The sequence below is a fragment of the Anser anser genome, assembly GCF_964211835.1.
Source record: "Anser anser genome assembly, chromosome: 1".
NCBI classification, from domain to species: Eukaryota; Metazoa; Chordata; class Aves; order Anseriformes; family Anatidae; genus Anser; species Anser anser.
In genome coordinates this window covers 154,723,599-154,736,914 of record NC_139720.1, presented here as the reverse complement: position 1 = coordinate 154,736,914, position 13,316 = coordinate 154,723,599, and the positions used below count along the sequence as shown (strand labels likewise).

At 38.4% G+C, this 13,316-nt stretch overlaps 1 protein-coding gene across 5 annotated transcripts in view; it reads right to left on the bottom strand.

Moving 5' to 3' along the window:
• Window positions 1–1,784: 1,784 nt before the first annotated feature.
• NALCN (sodium leak channel, non-selective) overlaps window positions 1,785–13,316 on the bottom strand; it is a 237,572-nt gene continuing 226,040 nt past the window's right edge. For all 5 annotated transcript variants that reach the window (XM_083831676.1, XM_083831675.1, XM_083831678.1 and 2 more), the window contains 7 exons: window positions 12,628–12,760; window positions 11,941–12,056; window positions 9,469–9,626; window positions 8,645–8,795; window positions 6,355–6,504; window positions 5,561–5,678; window positions 1,785–4,063 (listed from right to left, as the gene is read on the bottom strand). In XM_083831676.1, coding sequence (XP_083687802.1) covers window positions 3,870–4,063; window positions 5,561–5,678; window positions 6,355–6,504; window positions 8,645–8,795; window positions 9,469–9,626; window positions 11,941–12,056; window positions 12,628–12,760 — 1,020 coding nt within the window. In that variant the 3' untranslated portion in view covers window positions 1,785–3,869. The remainder of the gene's footprint in view (window positions 4,064–5,560; window positions 5,679–6,354; window positions 6,505–8,644; window positions 8,796–9,468; window positions 9,627–11,940; window positions 12,057–12,627; window positions 12,761–13,316) is intronic.

Genomic DNA, 13,316 nt, shown 5'->3' with positions numbered 1-13,316 from the left:
TGGGCAACAGCTGCTAATGGGGTCGGACACTAGCACCCTTGGGAGGAAGAGGAAGGTTAATTGAATTCTAGTGAGGCTTCCTTTGTATTGCAGAGCAATTGAAGAAAGCAGGACAGCCAACTTCCCAGCATCAGCAGCAAGTTCATCCTTGGTGTGATTAAAATGCCTGCAGTAGAAGGGACGGATTAAGCCTTCTAAAACTAAAGTCAATGAGACTGAGATAATCATATTGGTAACTCTGACTGACAACTCAGGCCAGAGTTTATTTTCAGGTGTGGAAATACTGTGGGAGGAGAAGAGCAGGCATCCTGGATGGGAGGCTTAGCACGGATCTTGCTTGCTGGGGCTCCAAATGTACTGTTACAATAGTGCGAGCTCTTTTCCTGCTTTGGTTATTCATGGACATCCTTATCTGCACAATAACAAGAGCTGTGGGCATGTTGTGAATAACAGAAGAGAACAAAAAAGATTATTCTTACAAAGTCAGTCACTTGCTTTTGGCATCCAAAGCTCTGGCTTCTCAGAAGCTGTGATACTGGTCTTTGAATGTAGACAACACTGAATGTAATGTTATTTTGAAGATATTTAAGCCTGATTGGTCCTGATTAGTTAAAACAATGATGGTATTTTAGCTTGCCAGATAAAGTGCACTTTATGTTTTTAGCTCTTAATTCAGTTGGATATCATCCAGTAGCAAATGGTTTCCAATTATTAATTTCTTCGTTCTAAATGTGATTGTCTGAAAAAGGACCTGACTTTGGAACGCTAATAAGATACAAGTCTGCTGCATGTTCTCAGACTTCCCACAGGAACATTTTTCTTTGAGCACTGACAACATGCGCTACACATTTTGCCCCAACCAAGCCACCAAGTCTTTTACAGCTTGCTTCCTATGGAAGAGAGCTCTCCTTGGGGATGAAAAGGGGTCTAAACACTTTATTCTTTTTATTTTTATGGGATAACGCTGGATTTAATTCTATGAGCCAAGAGCGCTGTAGGTAGTGATATTCCCCTGGCAATTTTTTGTTTACCTTTGTCTAGGATCTGTTCTTGTTTGAAGATTTCTCCAGGGCTGTCTGGACTGACTCTAATTTCCTAATGCACTATTATTCCCTCCTTGTCTCTCTTCCATTGTTTGTGCATGTTGTTTTGAACTCTGCTTCTTCACCTTCATGTGCAAATGTGCAGTGGTTGCTCTGTTGCAAAGTAGGAGATTATTAGTTCCTCTAGTTTTGCCAGGGGTGCCATCCTAAGAAGGTTTTCACCCTAATCTAGTCCCCTGGGTGCTCTGGTGTATATTATTTTCATATCTATGCAATTGCATTTCACAAAGTGAGGGAGGCAGCAGGTGAGCACTGCTTTCTTAGAACCAGATTGCAGGTTAAATGAATGGTCCAGGGATCTCCAGTGTTTTATAAAATGTTCGGAGGCAGCCTATAAAACCATCACAACCTTTCCACCACAAACTTACCCATCACACACACATACACAAACATGTTCACATCCTGGAGCTAAACCAAAGAAAAAGAGTTAAACAGAAATAAATAATGACCAATCCTATGTAGTCCCATTTTCTGAATGAGAAACATTGTGGCAGTACTGCTGAGGTCGGTCACTGAAACTCCCTCTAAAAAAAACAAAGGCCTTCCAATTACAGGAATTTGAAAGCATTGCTTTAAGTGATCCTTGATAAACCACACACCTAGCTACTATGCAGCATTATCACAGATGAGCTAGATATAGCGAATGCAGTTAGAATGAAAACCAGAGGGAGGAATATTGCTTAAAGCAACTCACTTTTATTGACAGAGTACTGTAAGGCAAGGAAAAAATGTCTGCCAGATTTTTTAAAAAGAAGATTTGCAGCAAGAATGGTTCAGAAAGATCTGCAGTTCAATATATTATTGAAATTTCAAAGATACCATCTTTTATAAATCCCATATTTATCTTATTGTCATATATACAAAAGCTGAACTTAAACAAGCACAGAATAGAACACAAAATCATGGATTTGCATACGAGGTTTTGTTGATGGTTCATAATCTAGCCAGTAAACAAGAGAATGCACAGATTCTGTTACATATAGTTAGAATTGACTAGATCTAAACTTAAATATATCCCAAAGCAAATAAAGAAACCACAAAATACAGATGTGTGCAATATGACATTTTTTGAAAAAAAATAATCTAAACAATGTTCAACCATATACTGAGAACAAAACACTGATAGATGCCAAGAAAAGTGTATTTTATGGCCAAAGCTAATTTTGCATTTATGGTGAAGGCATCTGTGAAAACAATTCTGTATTCTGACCACCCTATGTTAATATTTTGGCCAGAAAACATCACAAAGCACTGGCTTTTGTTAGCTTTTTAAAGGATATATATTTTAAGTGGTGATATACATTAGCTGTGAGCCTCTTTCAAGATCTCACATCAGGCCATGTTAGAGCAACCTATCATTTCCATAGGAAACAATGGTAATGGAAAGTCCCATCTATGCTAAAAAAACAGTCAGTGGCCGAGCTATAAAATGTACAATCTCTCAGTTCTTCCTTGAAAGAAGGGCAAATTTTAGCCCACATTTTTAGACACCTTAAATTCTGAAACTAACGGACTGTGTGCAATACTGCTCTGCTATATTGTGTTGCTTTTCTTCTCTACCTCCATGTCTGTATAGCATTGGCCTTTCACTGGAAAAACTTATGAAAGGGACAGCTGCTTTTTCACCAGCGATAATTTAGCACTGTTGGTGCTTCATAAAATAAAAGAATGCTAACATGTAAGAATATTACATATCAGGGTAAAAGGGACAAAGATACTTAACCACAGTACTATGTCATGCTTCAGCAGGGCACAGCTATAGCATGAGCAGTATCATGGGTAAGTAAAATTCACTTCTACCTATACAGGCAAAACTGAACCATATTTTAAAAGCCATACAACACAGCTCTTTAAAGAGAACCCCCAACATGCTAATTTCTATCACACAGACAAGAACAAAGTTATCCTATGGGTACACAAGGAAATGGGACCCAACTAACAGGAGAATAATGACATATATGACCAGCATAATACATATATGTAACCAGCATAATCTGAAAATGTAGCATAAACCATGTTTTTTCACATGGAAGTCTTTTGATGGATGATTAAATGCACAGTTTTCATGTATTTTTTTTTCTTTTTTTTCTGTATGAAAATCAAGCTCTTTGCATAATTAACCAAAACCCAAATATATTTACATTTTAAAAGCCAATCCTTCACCTTCTGATTTTAAAATGAGTTATCTTGTATCTTGCATATTTTAAAAAAAGGTTCAGAAAAAGCTTAGATTTGTAATTCAGAATCTGCACTTTGTAAAAATACTTCCCTTGAACATGAAGTCAGTGCTGACCTCTTCAGGTCATTTGTGAATAATAAAATCTTTCTAAAGAAATCTTAATAAATAAGAACTGAAGGAAAACACAAGAAGAAATATATTACCTTTGTATTGTAAAGTGTTGCAATTTTAAAGTACAGTATAGGTTGAAGAAAAACACAGATGCGTATATCAAAATGCATTTCCATTATGTACCTGCAGAACATGAAATCTTTCAAAGCTCTGTCTCTGCTAAAGGCAATACAGTCAGTCTGGCTTTAATAGTAGTACTATTGTATACAGGTTTATTAAAGTACAGTTAATACCTATAGAAGTGAACTCTAACATGTATGTGCTATGTTTCATATGGCAGAAGGATAAGCAATTGAAAGATTTTATGACACTGATTTTAAATAAATCATACATCACTTACAGTGTGTTCAATTCTAAACATAGAAAATTAGATTGTGTTTGAAGTGGTTGTTGTTGCAATCTTACTTAAATCTTTCTCAGATATCAAGTAGGTCCTCTCCACTTTCATCGCTCTCCACAGTTAATTGTCTTGTCCACCACTTCTTGACTTCTGATCCACAAGATGCAGCATCAGACATGGGATTCATTTTGCATACGACAGATTTCATAGTTGAACGTCCACCAAAGCGAAGGTTGACTGAAGACACGGAATGGCTTATTGGTTTGGGGGCTATGAAAGTAAACAGAAGGCTCTGTATTAGAGTAGATTTGCTTCTTGAACATTTCTGCTTAGAATTCAGGTATACAGAACTAGCTGGACTAGGGTAGCTTTGAAGTGGTTTAGTGCAGAAACAGAAAGACGCTATCCTAATGATTTTTTCAGCTCCAGCTGCTCCCACTACTCCCACTCATTTGCTGGTAGAGCAGTTTAACTAAGCAGCGCCTGATTTCCTTTTGCTGGGATAGCTGATGCAATAGGTCTCTTCTTACCTGGCTGATTAAATGATTTAGGTAGTACTTACATGAGCTGATGTACTGGAAAAATGGTGAAAGTGTTACCACTTCAACCAGAAAAATGGAGGGAAAAGAGCATTTCTATGCCTAGAAAGCGATACTTGACAATGGCCTTGGAGTAGAAACCAGTGAAAGGTGCTGGCATGGTTTTTGGAAAGCAGTAAAACAAGTGTAAGTATATGAAAACCGCAATTGATATTAATGATGTTATTCATAATCTTTGTTGGACTGGAAACAGAGTACTTACCACATGCCAGACTGTCCTGTGCATGCGGGTGCCCCTCATTTGCTGTCCAGCATCGAACAGTCAAGATTCATGTGGTCAAGATCAGTGCTAAGAAAGAGAACCCTGAACTCCTTATTTTTATTTGGAAAACATATCCAGCTGGCTATAGCCCAATGATCCCTCCTTAGCATGTTCCCTATTTTACTCTTCCTCTCTGTTTTGCTCAGTGACACTTAAATGGAAAATGCGGACTGAAAGCTCTCTAGTAAGCTATTCCATTTCTTGGACAAGTACTCTGGTCACTAAAGTAGGGTTAATGGTATTCACTGCATGATCATCTCTCTGACTTTATACGTGGCACCTTATACACTACATACACAACATAGTTATCTCTAAACTGGACAGACATGGATTTCACAGAATCACAGAGTCATCTAGGTTGGAAGAGACTCCAAGACCACTGAGTCCAACCTCTAACCTAACACTAACAAGTCCTCCACTAAACCATATCACTAGGCTCTACATCTAAACGTCTTTTAAAGATCTCCAGGGATGGTGACTCGACCACTTCCCTGGGCAGCCCATTCCAATGCCTAACAACCCTTTCAGTAAAGAAGTTTTTCCTAATATTCAACCTAAACCTCCCCTGTCACAACTTTAGCCCAATCCTCCTCGTCCTATCACTGGACACGTGGGAGAATAGACCAGTCCCCACCTCTTTACAGCCTCCCTTAAGGTACCATCTTCCAAACTTTCAGAATTGGCAGAAAGGAGAGAGATTGCTGTATTTCAGCACAGATGAGGGTAGAAAAAGTCTGATGTGAATGCAAGCTACAGACAGGAGGTAGAACTGTGACTTATGAAGTCTCTCCCTTGGTGTTTGCTCCATGTTAGTCTCTCTAATACTTCATATTTTTTTATGGTCTTGTTACTGTACAGCAGTAATTTGGCACATGGAAACTCTACTGAAACACTTTTTTCACTTACCTGATGGCAAACGCCACTGTCCAAATTTCCGCTGAGGTTTCCCGGCATCTGCAGAGTCTTGTCGATAGCCACCTCTGTCAGAAAGCGTTGGGCTAAGGAGCTGCTGCTGGCTACTTGTCTGAACAGAGAAACAAGAACTTCAGTCAAAGTTCCCCATTGCATAGAAAGCCCCAAGAAAGGCTATCTAACCTCTCTATTCTACTTCCAACTTTGTACACGAATCCAAACAAAATATATTACCATTTGTTAAGGCAATATAGTTTCTATTCTTTATTGCCCCAAAACTCCACAACCGATTTGAAAATAAAGACCATTTGGGCTCAATTCCATTATGCAATTTCACTGAAGGGTACAAAATTGTTCACAGCCTTCTACAGTGGAGTCCTTATGCAGTACCTTGCTCATTTCCTACTCTGGAAGAACCCAGGACTCCTACTCACAGGACCCAGCATGCCTGATGCTATCATTCCCAGTGTAAAAACTACTTGAGAATTCTTGAAGAGATAAGCTTCACGTCCCTGACCCTGTACATAGCTAATGCTAGAGCTGGAGGTTGGTGCTGTGAGTGTTGTACTGCTGAGTTCACCCTATATAGTGCTAGCTAAATAAGCTGGGGAATTCCTGCCTTAGGTCATCTTAACTTTACATCTAAAGGCAAAGAGGAAAGCAAAATAAAATATAGCTTTCAGCTTTTCCAGAGAAAATGACGTTTCAAAGAACAAATAAGAAAAATTGAAGGTTTTTTTTTTTTTTAAATTTGCTCTGAGTAGCTGATAGTCTCCTGGTTAACATACCTCTGGCTGCGCGCTGTTATCTTGATTAATAGCATTCATATCTTCGCTTGGCTGTGTTGTCTCAATGCTGGGAGGATTCAGAAATCGGCTCAACTCCTGCTGTTGACTCTCTCGTAGACTATGGATAATGCTGCACGACTGTTGTTGTTTCTATCAAGGTACAATATGTGACAAAAATAATGTTCTCATTGGTGTATCTCAGTGTTTGATTATTTAAAAAAAAAAAAAAAGAAAACAAACAAAAAAAACCCCACAAACTTTTAAATATTTAACCAAATAGTGAGTGCCAAATGTGGATTCCAGGTGCATCAATAAAGCCACATGTATCAGATGGCCATTATTTAAATAATATGGTGACTACCAGCACATCTATCCTTTATGTATAAACTGAAGGCTAAAACTTATAAATTACTTTAAGTGGAAGACAAATTGCTCATAAAAACCTAGAGGTTAAAAATACATACAGTTTTTAATTCATATGCTAACTTTTCTGCAAAAGAAGAAGAAACAAGGAAATTGCTAGAGATACCATAAGATTTACATGAATGCAATGAAAAAAATCTGATTGTTTTCATGGACTTTGGAACAGATTTCCAAAAAAAATGAATAAAACAGTAGTGGAAACCTTGGGACTGAGTATAGATTTACAGTACAAATAGAAAAACAAAACCACTACCATTATAATCATACAATCTAATTTGCTTTTAAATTAAAATAAACAGCCCTTAGGAAGGGTTTCACTTGCCTGGGTAGTTTTCACAGGCTCTCTCTTTAAAGACTAACAAGAGAATTTGAAAATACATCTTAACTTCCATAATTATATTCAGTTTATAAAAGGTTCATATAATGTGAAATGATCTGAACTGTATTAAGAGAATGAAATGAACAGCATATTTAACATAGTGTAATTCAATATCATAATGAAATGAACATCTGAGTTGAACAAACCCAGAACTGAGAGCTGAGATTAAATTTACTGTCATTGCTATTACAGAGATGGAACAAAAATGAAACTGTTTATCTGAATATGCCTTGAACGCTCATGTTTCAGCTTGAATCTGCATTACATTCATATCGCCCAGTTACTCTTTTTATAAATTTGCAAACAGGAAAGGCCAGATCCTATGATCACAGATGTTTATAGAAAACCTCCACACAAGAAGTAAGCTTTTATAAGAATAAAAAATAACAAAACCTGGACTCAGCCTTACAGCCACTGAAAAATCACTCATTAAGATAGCCAGGATAAAACTTTTTATATAAAGGATGAATTGTTTTTTGAAGAAAAGAGGAGAATAATTGCAAAGGCCAATTCAAATTTCCTGAAAATACTTAATGCAAATTTCATCCAAGACAAAGTTTGATCAGCAAATACTGAAGTAATGCTGAGCAAAGGCAAAAATGTTTCTGACAATCAGCAGTACTGTGTAAAGAGAATACAGAAGCACTGGCTCTATCCGTGCTAGTGAATTAAACAGACTGAGATTTCCTGCAGTGCTGAAGCCAAGCGGTAGGCCAAGACTTGAGTGATCTGGCTGACCTCCTCTACCACACAAGAAAGCTTCGACCTCACTGCTGACTGGGAACAGTCTCTACTCGCCCTGAACTGTGCCTGGAGGGCATTGGTGCTCCTGTAGCAGGGATCTGGAAGGTCGTATGGCAGGAGTTTGGGAGAGCAGGAGTTTGCATGGACCAAAACCGGGCCAAGGAACATGAGTATGGGTGATCCCTTGCCACTCCTGAGCCAGTGACCTGGCCCTACTTAACCTATTAGCATAGACACAGCTCCTGTTTGTAGACCTGATTTGCATGTACACATTGCTCATTTGCGCACAGTTAATCTCATGGCTCATTCCAATTATGTATCTTGATACAGATTCCATTTGAAGAGTCATCTGCTGGTGGCTATTAACGGTATCTTGTGTCAGCAGAGGCAAGGAAATAATACAATTGTATTTAGAGGCAGGATTAGGTCTAAAAGGTTTCATCAAAGTACATTGTTTTTCCTTTATTCCTTTGACTTTGGTCTTTGCACATACATCTTCCTGATGTATTGAAAAGACAGATATATTTTTGGCAGGAAGACAGCTTTTTGCCTTCAAAAGATGATTATTTTTCTAATGCTTTGAATTGATCTGTTGACTTTTTTTTTTGCTGAGTTAGCAACTGCTACATTCTTTTTCACTTAAATATTACTGTGGCTCCAGAATAAATTAAGCATTGTGACAGCAAATTCCAGCTTTGTTGCAATTTACTGCAACCATTTAGAGTCTGTTTTAGGTTGACTTACTGCTCTAATTCGCTTTAAGCACTTCTTCAGCCACATGCGTATGGTCTGTTTGGCCACCTCCTCTTCTATGGTATATTCCAGTTGTTCCCTAGCAAGCAGCTCTTCCAGTTGAAGACTTTTTCTGATATCCACAGACCTATATGAAAGCATGCTGGAAGAAACATACATATTGTCTTTTTTAAATGCTGATGCACACCTAATTGAATTCAGAAAATCAAAACTCATAATTAATGAAAAAAAAAACCAACAACGTAATTTTGGCGCATGCAATGAATTCATATCTGAAGCTAAAAAAATGCTAAGATGATTCCAGAAGAGACTTTTGGTGCTTGAAATAAATGAAGACTCTAGCAGCTATATTAACAATCCAACAAAGGTGATTTGCTGAACTGTAAGCAACTAGGGCATTTGTAGCTTTGGTGTTTTTTTTTGATAAGTTTTTACATTTAGATAATTCTGATTCTGTAATGTTCTTATTTCTATTTTATTTCTAGTCAGATACACTGTCTGGTTACTTCATGTGTGAGAACAACTTTGCATTTCTTGGGATTCAAGGTCAATATAGGACTGCTGGTTAAGACAATTTGTCTCAAACAAAAATGTTAAAATCACTTACAGCTGATTCCCTAAGACCCATGTTCTCCATCATAAATATTTTTTTCCAGGAAAAAAGGGAAATCCAATTTTTGTATTACATTTTAAATGGCAATGCCTCTGTGGCTATTGATCTTGCCTTTTCCCAAGATTAATGAATACCTTTTAGCCTAGCAAGAAATACAGGACATTATATGAGTTCTACAAATTTAGAGAAAATCTCACAGTACCTCAGTACATCATGGAAAGTGACATCACCACCATTATGCAGCCGTTCCATTTCATAGCACATGTGCTTGAACAACAGCTTGTCCTTGTCAAGATCCACCTCCAGCCTGCCACGCAGAAGTCTCAGCAGAAATTTCACTCGGAAGGTAGGAATTACTCCCTGGGTAAAATTGCATAATAGCCGGTATATTATTACTGTGATCTAACAACCAACTCAGATACTCAACTTGATTGGTGAGAGAAATACTATTTCTCCAAAGATTCCATGTCAAACCTTGCAGCCAGCTCTTCAGCACATGCACATCACTTGTAGTTCATGGAACTTTGCTGTTATTTGAGTGATACATAATGAGATTCTGTGCTGTTCATTTTGTCAGAAATTTTCAGAAATTGCTTCAGGGATTTAGTTTCCCCATTTGCATTAATCTGAAATGAGTTATAACACCTAAAAAGCTGCCTTTGAAAAACTGAAATTAAATTACAGTTTAAACATTCACAGCCTGGCCTACACCTAGCTGTACAACTCTCCCTTTCTGTGTGAATTTTTGGACAGGATAACGTTTGTAGTTCACTGTCTTTTCAAAGGTCTTCTGTTCTAAGATTCAGCGTAGCCTAACTGGATGTATTTTTGCTGTTGTTGTATTGTTGTTCCACATCACAGAGAGACACTGTCAGTCCTGGGCGTGACAGATGCACAACTCTCCACCTCCATCAGTACAGACTGTGGCTTCCAATGCCACCACAGCCACCTGCCACCTGCAAATGACCAACTTCTGTCACCGTATTTTCATACCTTAGTGATGTCATGAATCATTCAGTTGATGATTTAGTTCAAGTGGGTATCAGAATTTCTGAATAGCTCAGGCTCTTGGATGCTTTTCTCATCCCAGAATCCCTGAATAATTAGGATTAGGAAAGACCTCTGGAAGTTATCTTGTTCAGCCCCGGCTGGGCCACCTAGAGCCAGTTGGCTAGGGCTGGGTCCAAATGGCATTTTGAAGATCTCTGATGAGGAGACCCTACAACTTCTTGGGGCAACCTGCGCCAGTGCTCCATCACCCACACAGCAAAGAAGCGCTGCCTGATATATTCTGAGGGAGCTCATTTGAGCTCATTGCTTCTTTTCCTGTCACTGGGCACCAACCAAAAGGATATTCCATACCATATGATGACACACTCAGCAATAAAAGGTGGGAAAGGGGAGGGAGGGGAGGGCTCTCATTATGAAGACGTCTGTCCTCCCAAACCACTAGGTGTATTGAGGTCCTGCTTCCTGGAACATGGCCAAACATCACTCATTGATGGGAAGTAAGAATAACATTTTTTTTTTCTGTGTGCTTTTGCAAGGCCTTTGCTTGTTGTTGTTTTTTTTTTGTTGTTGTTGTTGTTGTTGTTTTTTTTCCCCCTCTTCCTTTAATTAAATTATCCTTATCTCAACCCGTGAGATATTTTTTGTTGTTTTGTTTTGTTTTTCTTTTCTTTCCAGCATACTCTTTTCACCCTCTTCTTCTGAGGAGGGGGAATGAGAGAGTGGTTATGGTGCAGCTCAGCAGCCCAGCTGTGTAAAACAACCACTTCAGTACTCCAGGTATGGCCTCACCAGTGTTGAAAACAAGGGAAGGATCACCCCCTTTGGCCTGCTGGCAACACTCCCAATTAGCCTTAGCCTTAGCCATTAGCCTTGTAAGCTGCTAGAGCACATTGCTGACTCATGTCTACCTTGATGTCCAACAGCAACCCCACGTTCTTTTCTGCAAAGCTGCTTCCCAGCTGGGTCACCCCAGCATGTTCTGGTGCCTGGGGCTGTTCCTCCCCAGCTGCACAACTCTTCACTTCCCCTTGTTGAATTTCATGAGGTTCATCTCAGCCCATTTCTCCAGGCTGCCCATGTCCTGCTCTGGATGGCAGCATGACCCTCTGGTGCTGAGTTTTGTGTCATCTGCAAACTTGCTGAGAATGCACTCTGCCCCATTATCCAGACTGTTACTGGCCTCCCACTAGGCTTTTTGCCCCTGACCACCACCCTCTGGCTGTTCAGCTACTTTTCAATCCATCTTGATGTTTGCTCATCCAGCCCATACTTCATTTGCTTCCCTATGAAGATCTTACTGGAGACAGTGCCAAAATCTCAGCAAAGCACTTCTGAATATCAGGCACATAAATAGATGTGGGTCTGCAGAGTGAAGAAAACGAAACAACTGTTGTGGAGCTGGGAGTATGAGTGCTACTGCGTTGATACTATGAATATTTACATCTGTTTTTAAAACTGCTGTTGTAAGTACTTCACGGTGGTAAAGATTACAGGTTAGTATTTGATGGATCATGAACAATTTTAGATCATGTTCACTGAGCTTTCGGAACCTGGAAAGTAATTGTTCAGTGAGCTTTGTCAGCAGACTTTGTTTTTCCCATATGATTTTTCAATGAAAAATGTGGATTTACTGGATTTCAGTGCTCATTTTCAAGTTTCTTACCTCTCTCTTGTCATCAACCATGTTCCAAATAATTTGAAAATGCCTAAGATCATTATAACTTAAAAGTTGGTCTTCTTCAGTTGAGTAAAACAATGAGAAATTCTCCACAATGATAGCTAAAAAACACAAAACCAAACACTGTGAAGAAAACCTGTAGTACCATTCTAACTGATGAAATATAAGCAACAATGAATTTCAAAAGAATGTGAATTCTGCTGTGCAAGCTTCACAGCCAATCAATGCCATTAGCTGAATGTTCAGATGAACATTTTCCATGGGCTATACCATGCTGCATAAATAATCATTGTGCTTACTTTTAAAAAGTTGTGCTTAAATGCTAGAGAGATGTCTAATCAAGAGAGATGCCTAATCAAACATTTTCTAAAATCAATTAGGAGAATTCCCACAGTATTGGAAAAATGTTAACTGGAGGATAGGGAAGGTCAGAACATAATACATATATAATTACACACTACAAATACAACACATCTCTGTTCAAAAAACTTGTGTTCCCAAACTTCCTAAGTTTTAGCGTACACCATGCTAGAGAATTATCAAAAGCATGACATGCATATATGGTAGCAGTGAAGGTACAAAGTAACTTCATATCTGAACAGCACAACAGACTAAAGTCTAATATGCTACATGCCAAGATGGACTGTTATGTTATTTCATATTTTCACTTACCAACAAGCAAATTTAGCATGATGTATGCAATGATGACATAAAATGAACAGAAATACATAAGAGCACCAGCATAATTTCCACAGTCTGTTTTCCAGTAGGTGCTATTATCTGGTGTACAAAATGGAGGCTGAACCTTTAAAACAAAAGAAAACAAAGTCAGTTATTCATAAAAAGTCAATCATTAATTTCTCTGCAATACATACATATGACTATCATTTTTTTAAAGCTTCATAATTAAGGAATAATGCTGAACATCAGATGTGGGGGGACATTTCCCTTTATAGAGATATATTTCTTTTTCATTGACTCTTGTGGACATTTTTTGTGGTTTCTTTAGTGGTTAGAGATCAGAAAAAGAAAGAGGCATGACAAAAAAACCCTAGGCATGGATCTCACTAACACATACAAGGCTTTCTGCAGTTATACCATTGGAAAGGAACAAATTGGTGTTCTGAAACATGGCTTTCAAAAAGCTTCCTTGTGCATTAATTTTAAGAAGGAAGTGAATAATTCGATTTTCATTGCAACAGAAACCACGGGCAGAAATTTATTTAAGCAATGTAAAATGATTCAAGGACAAATTCTGAGGTCATTAAGACCTGCATTCACTTGGAACGAACCACAGTACAGGCATTAAAGGCAAAGTTTATCTGAAAGTCCCCTTGCCACAATCAAAGGAGAGGTAACAG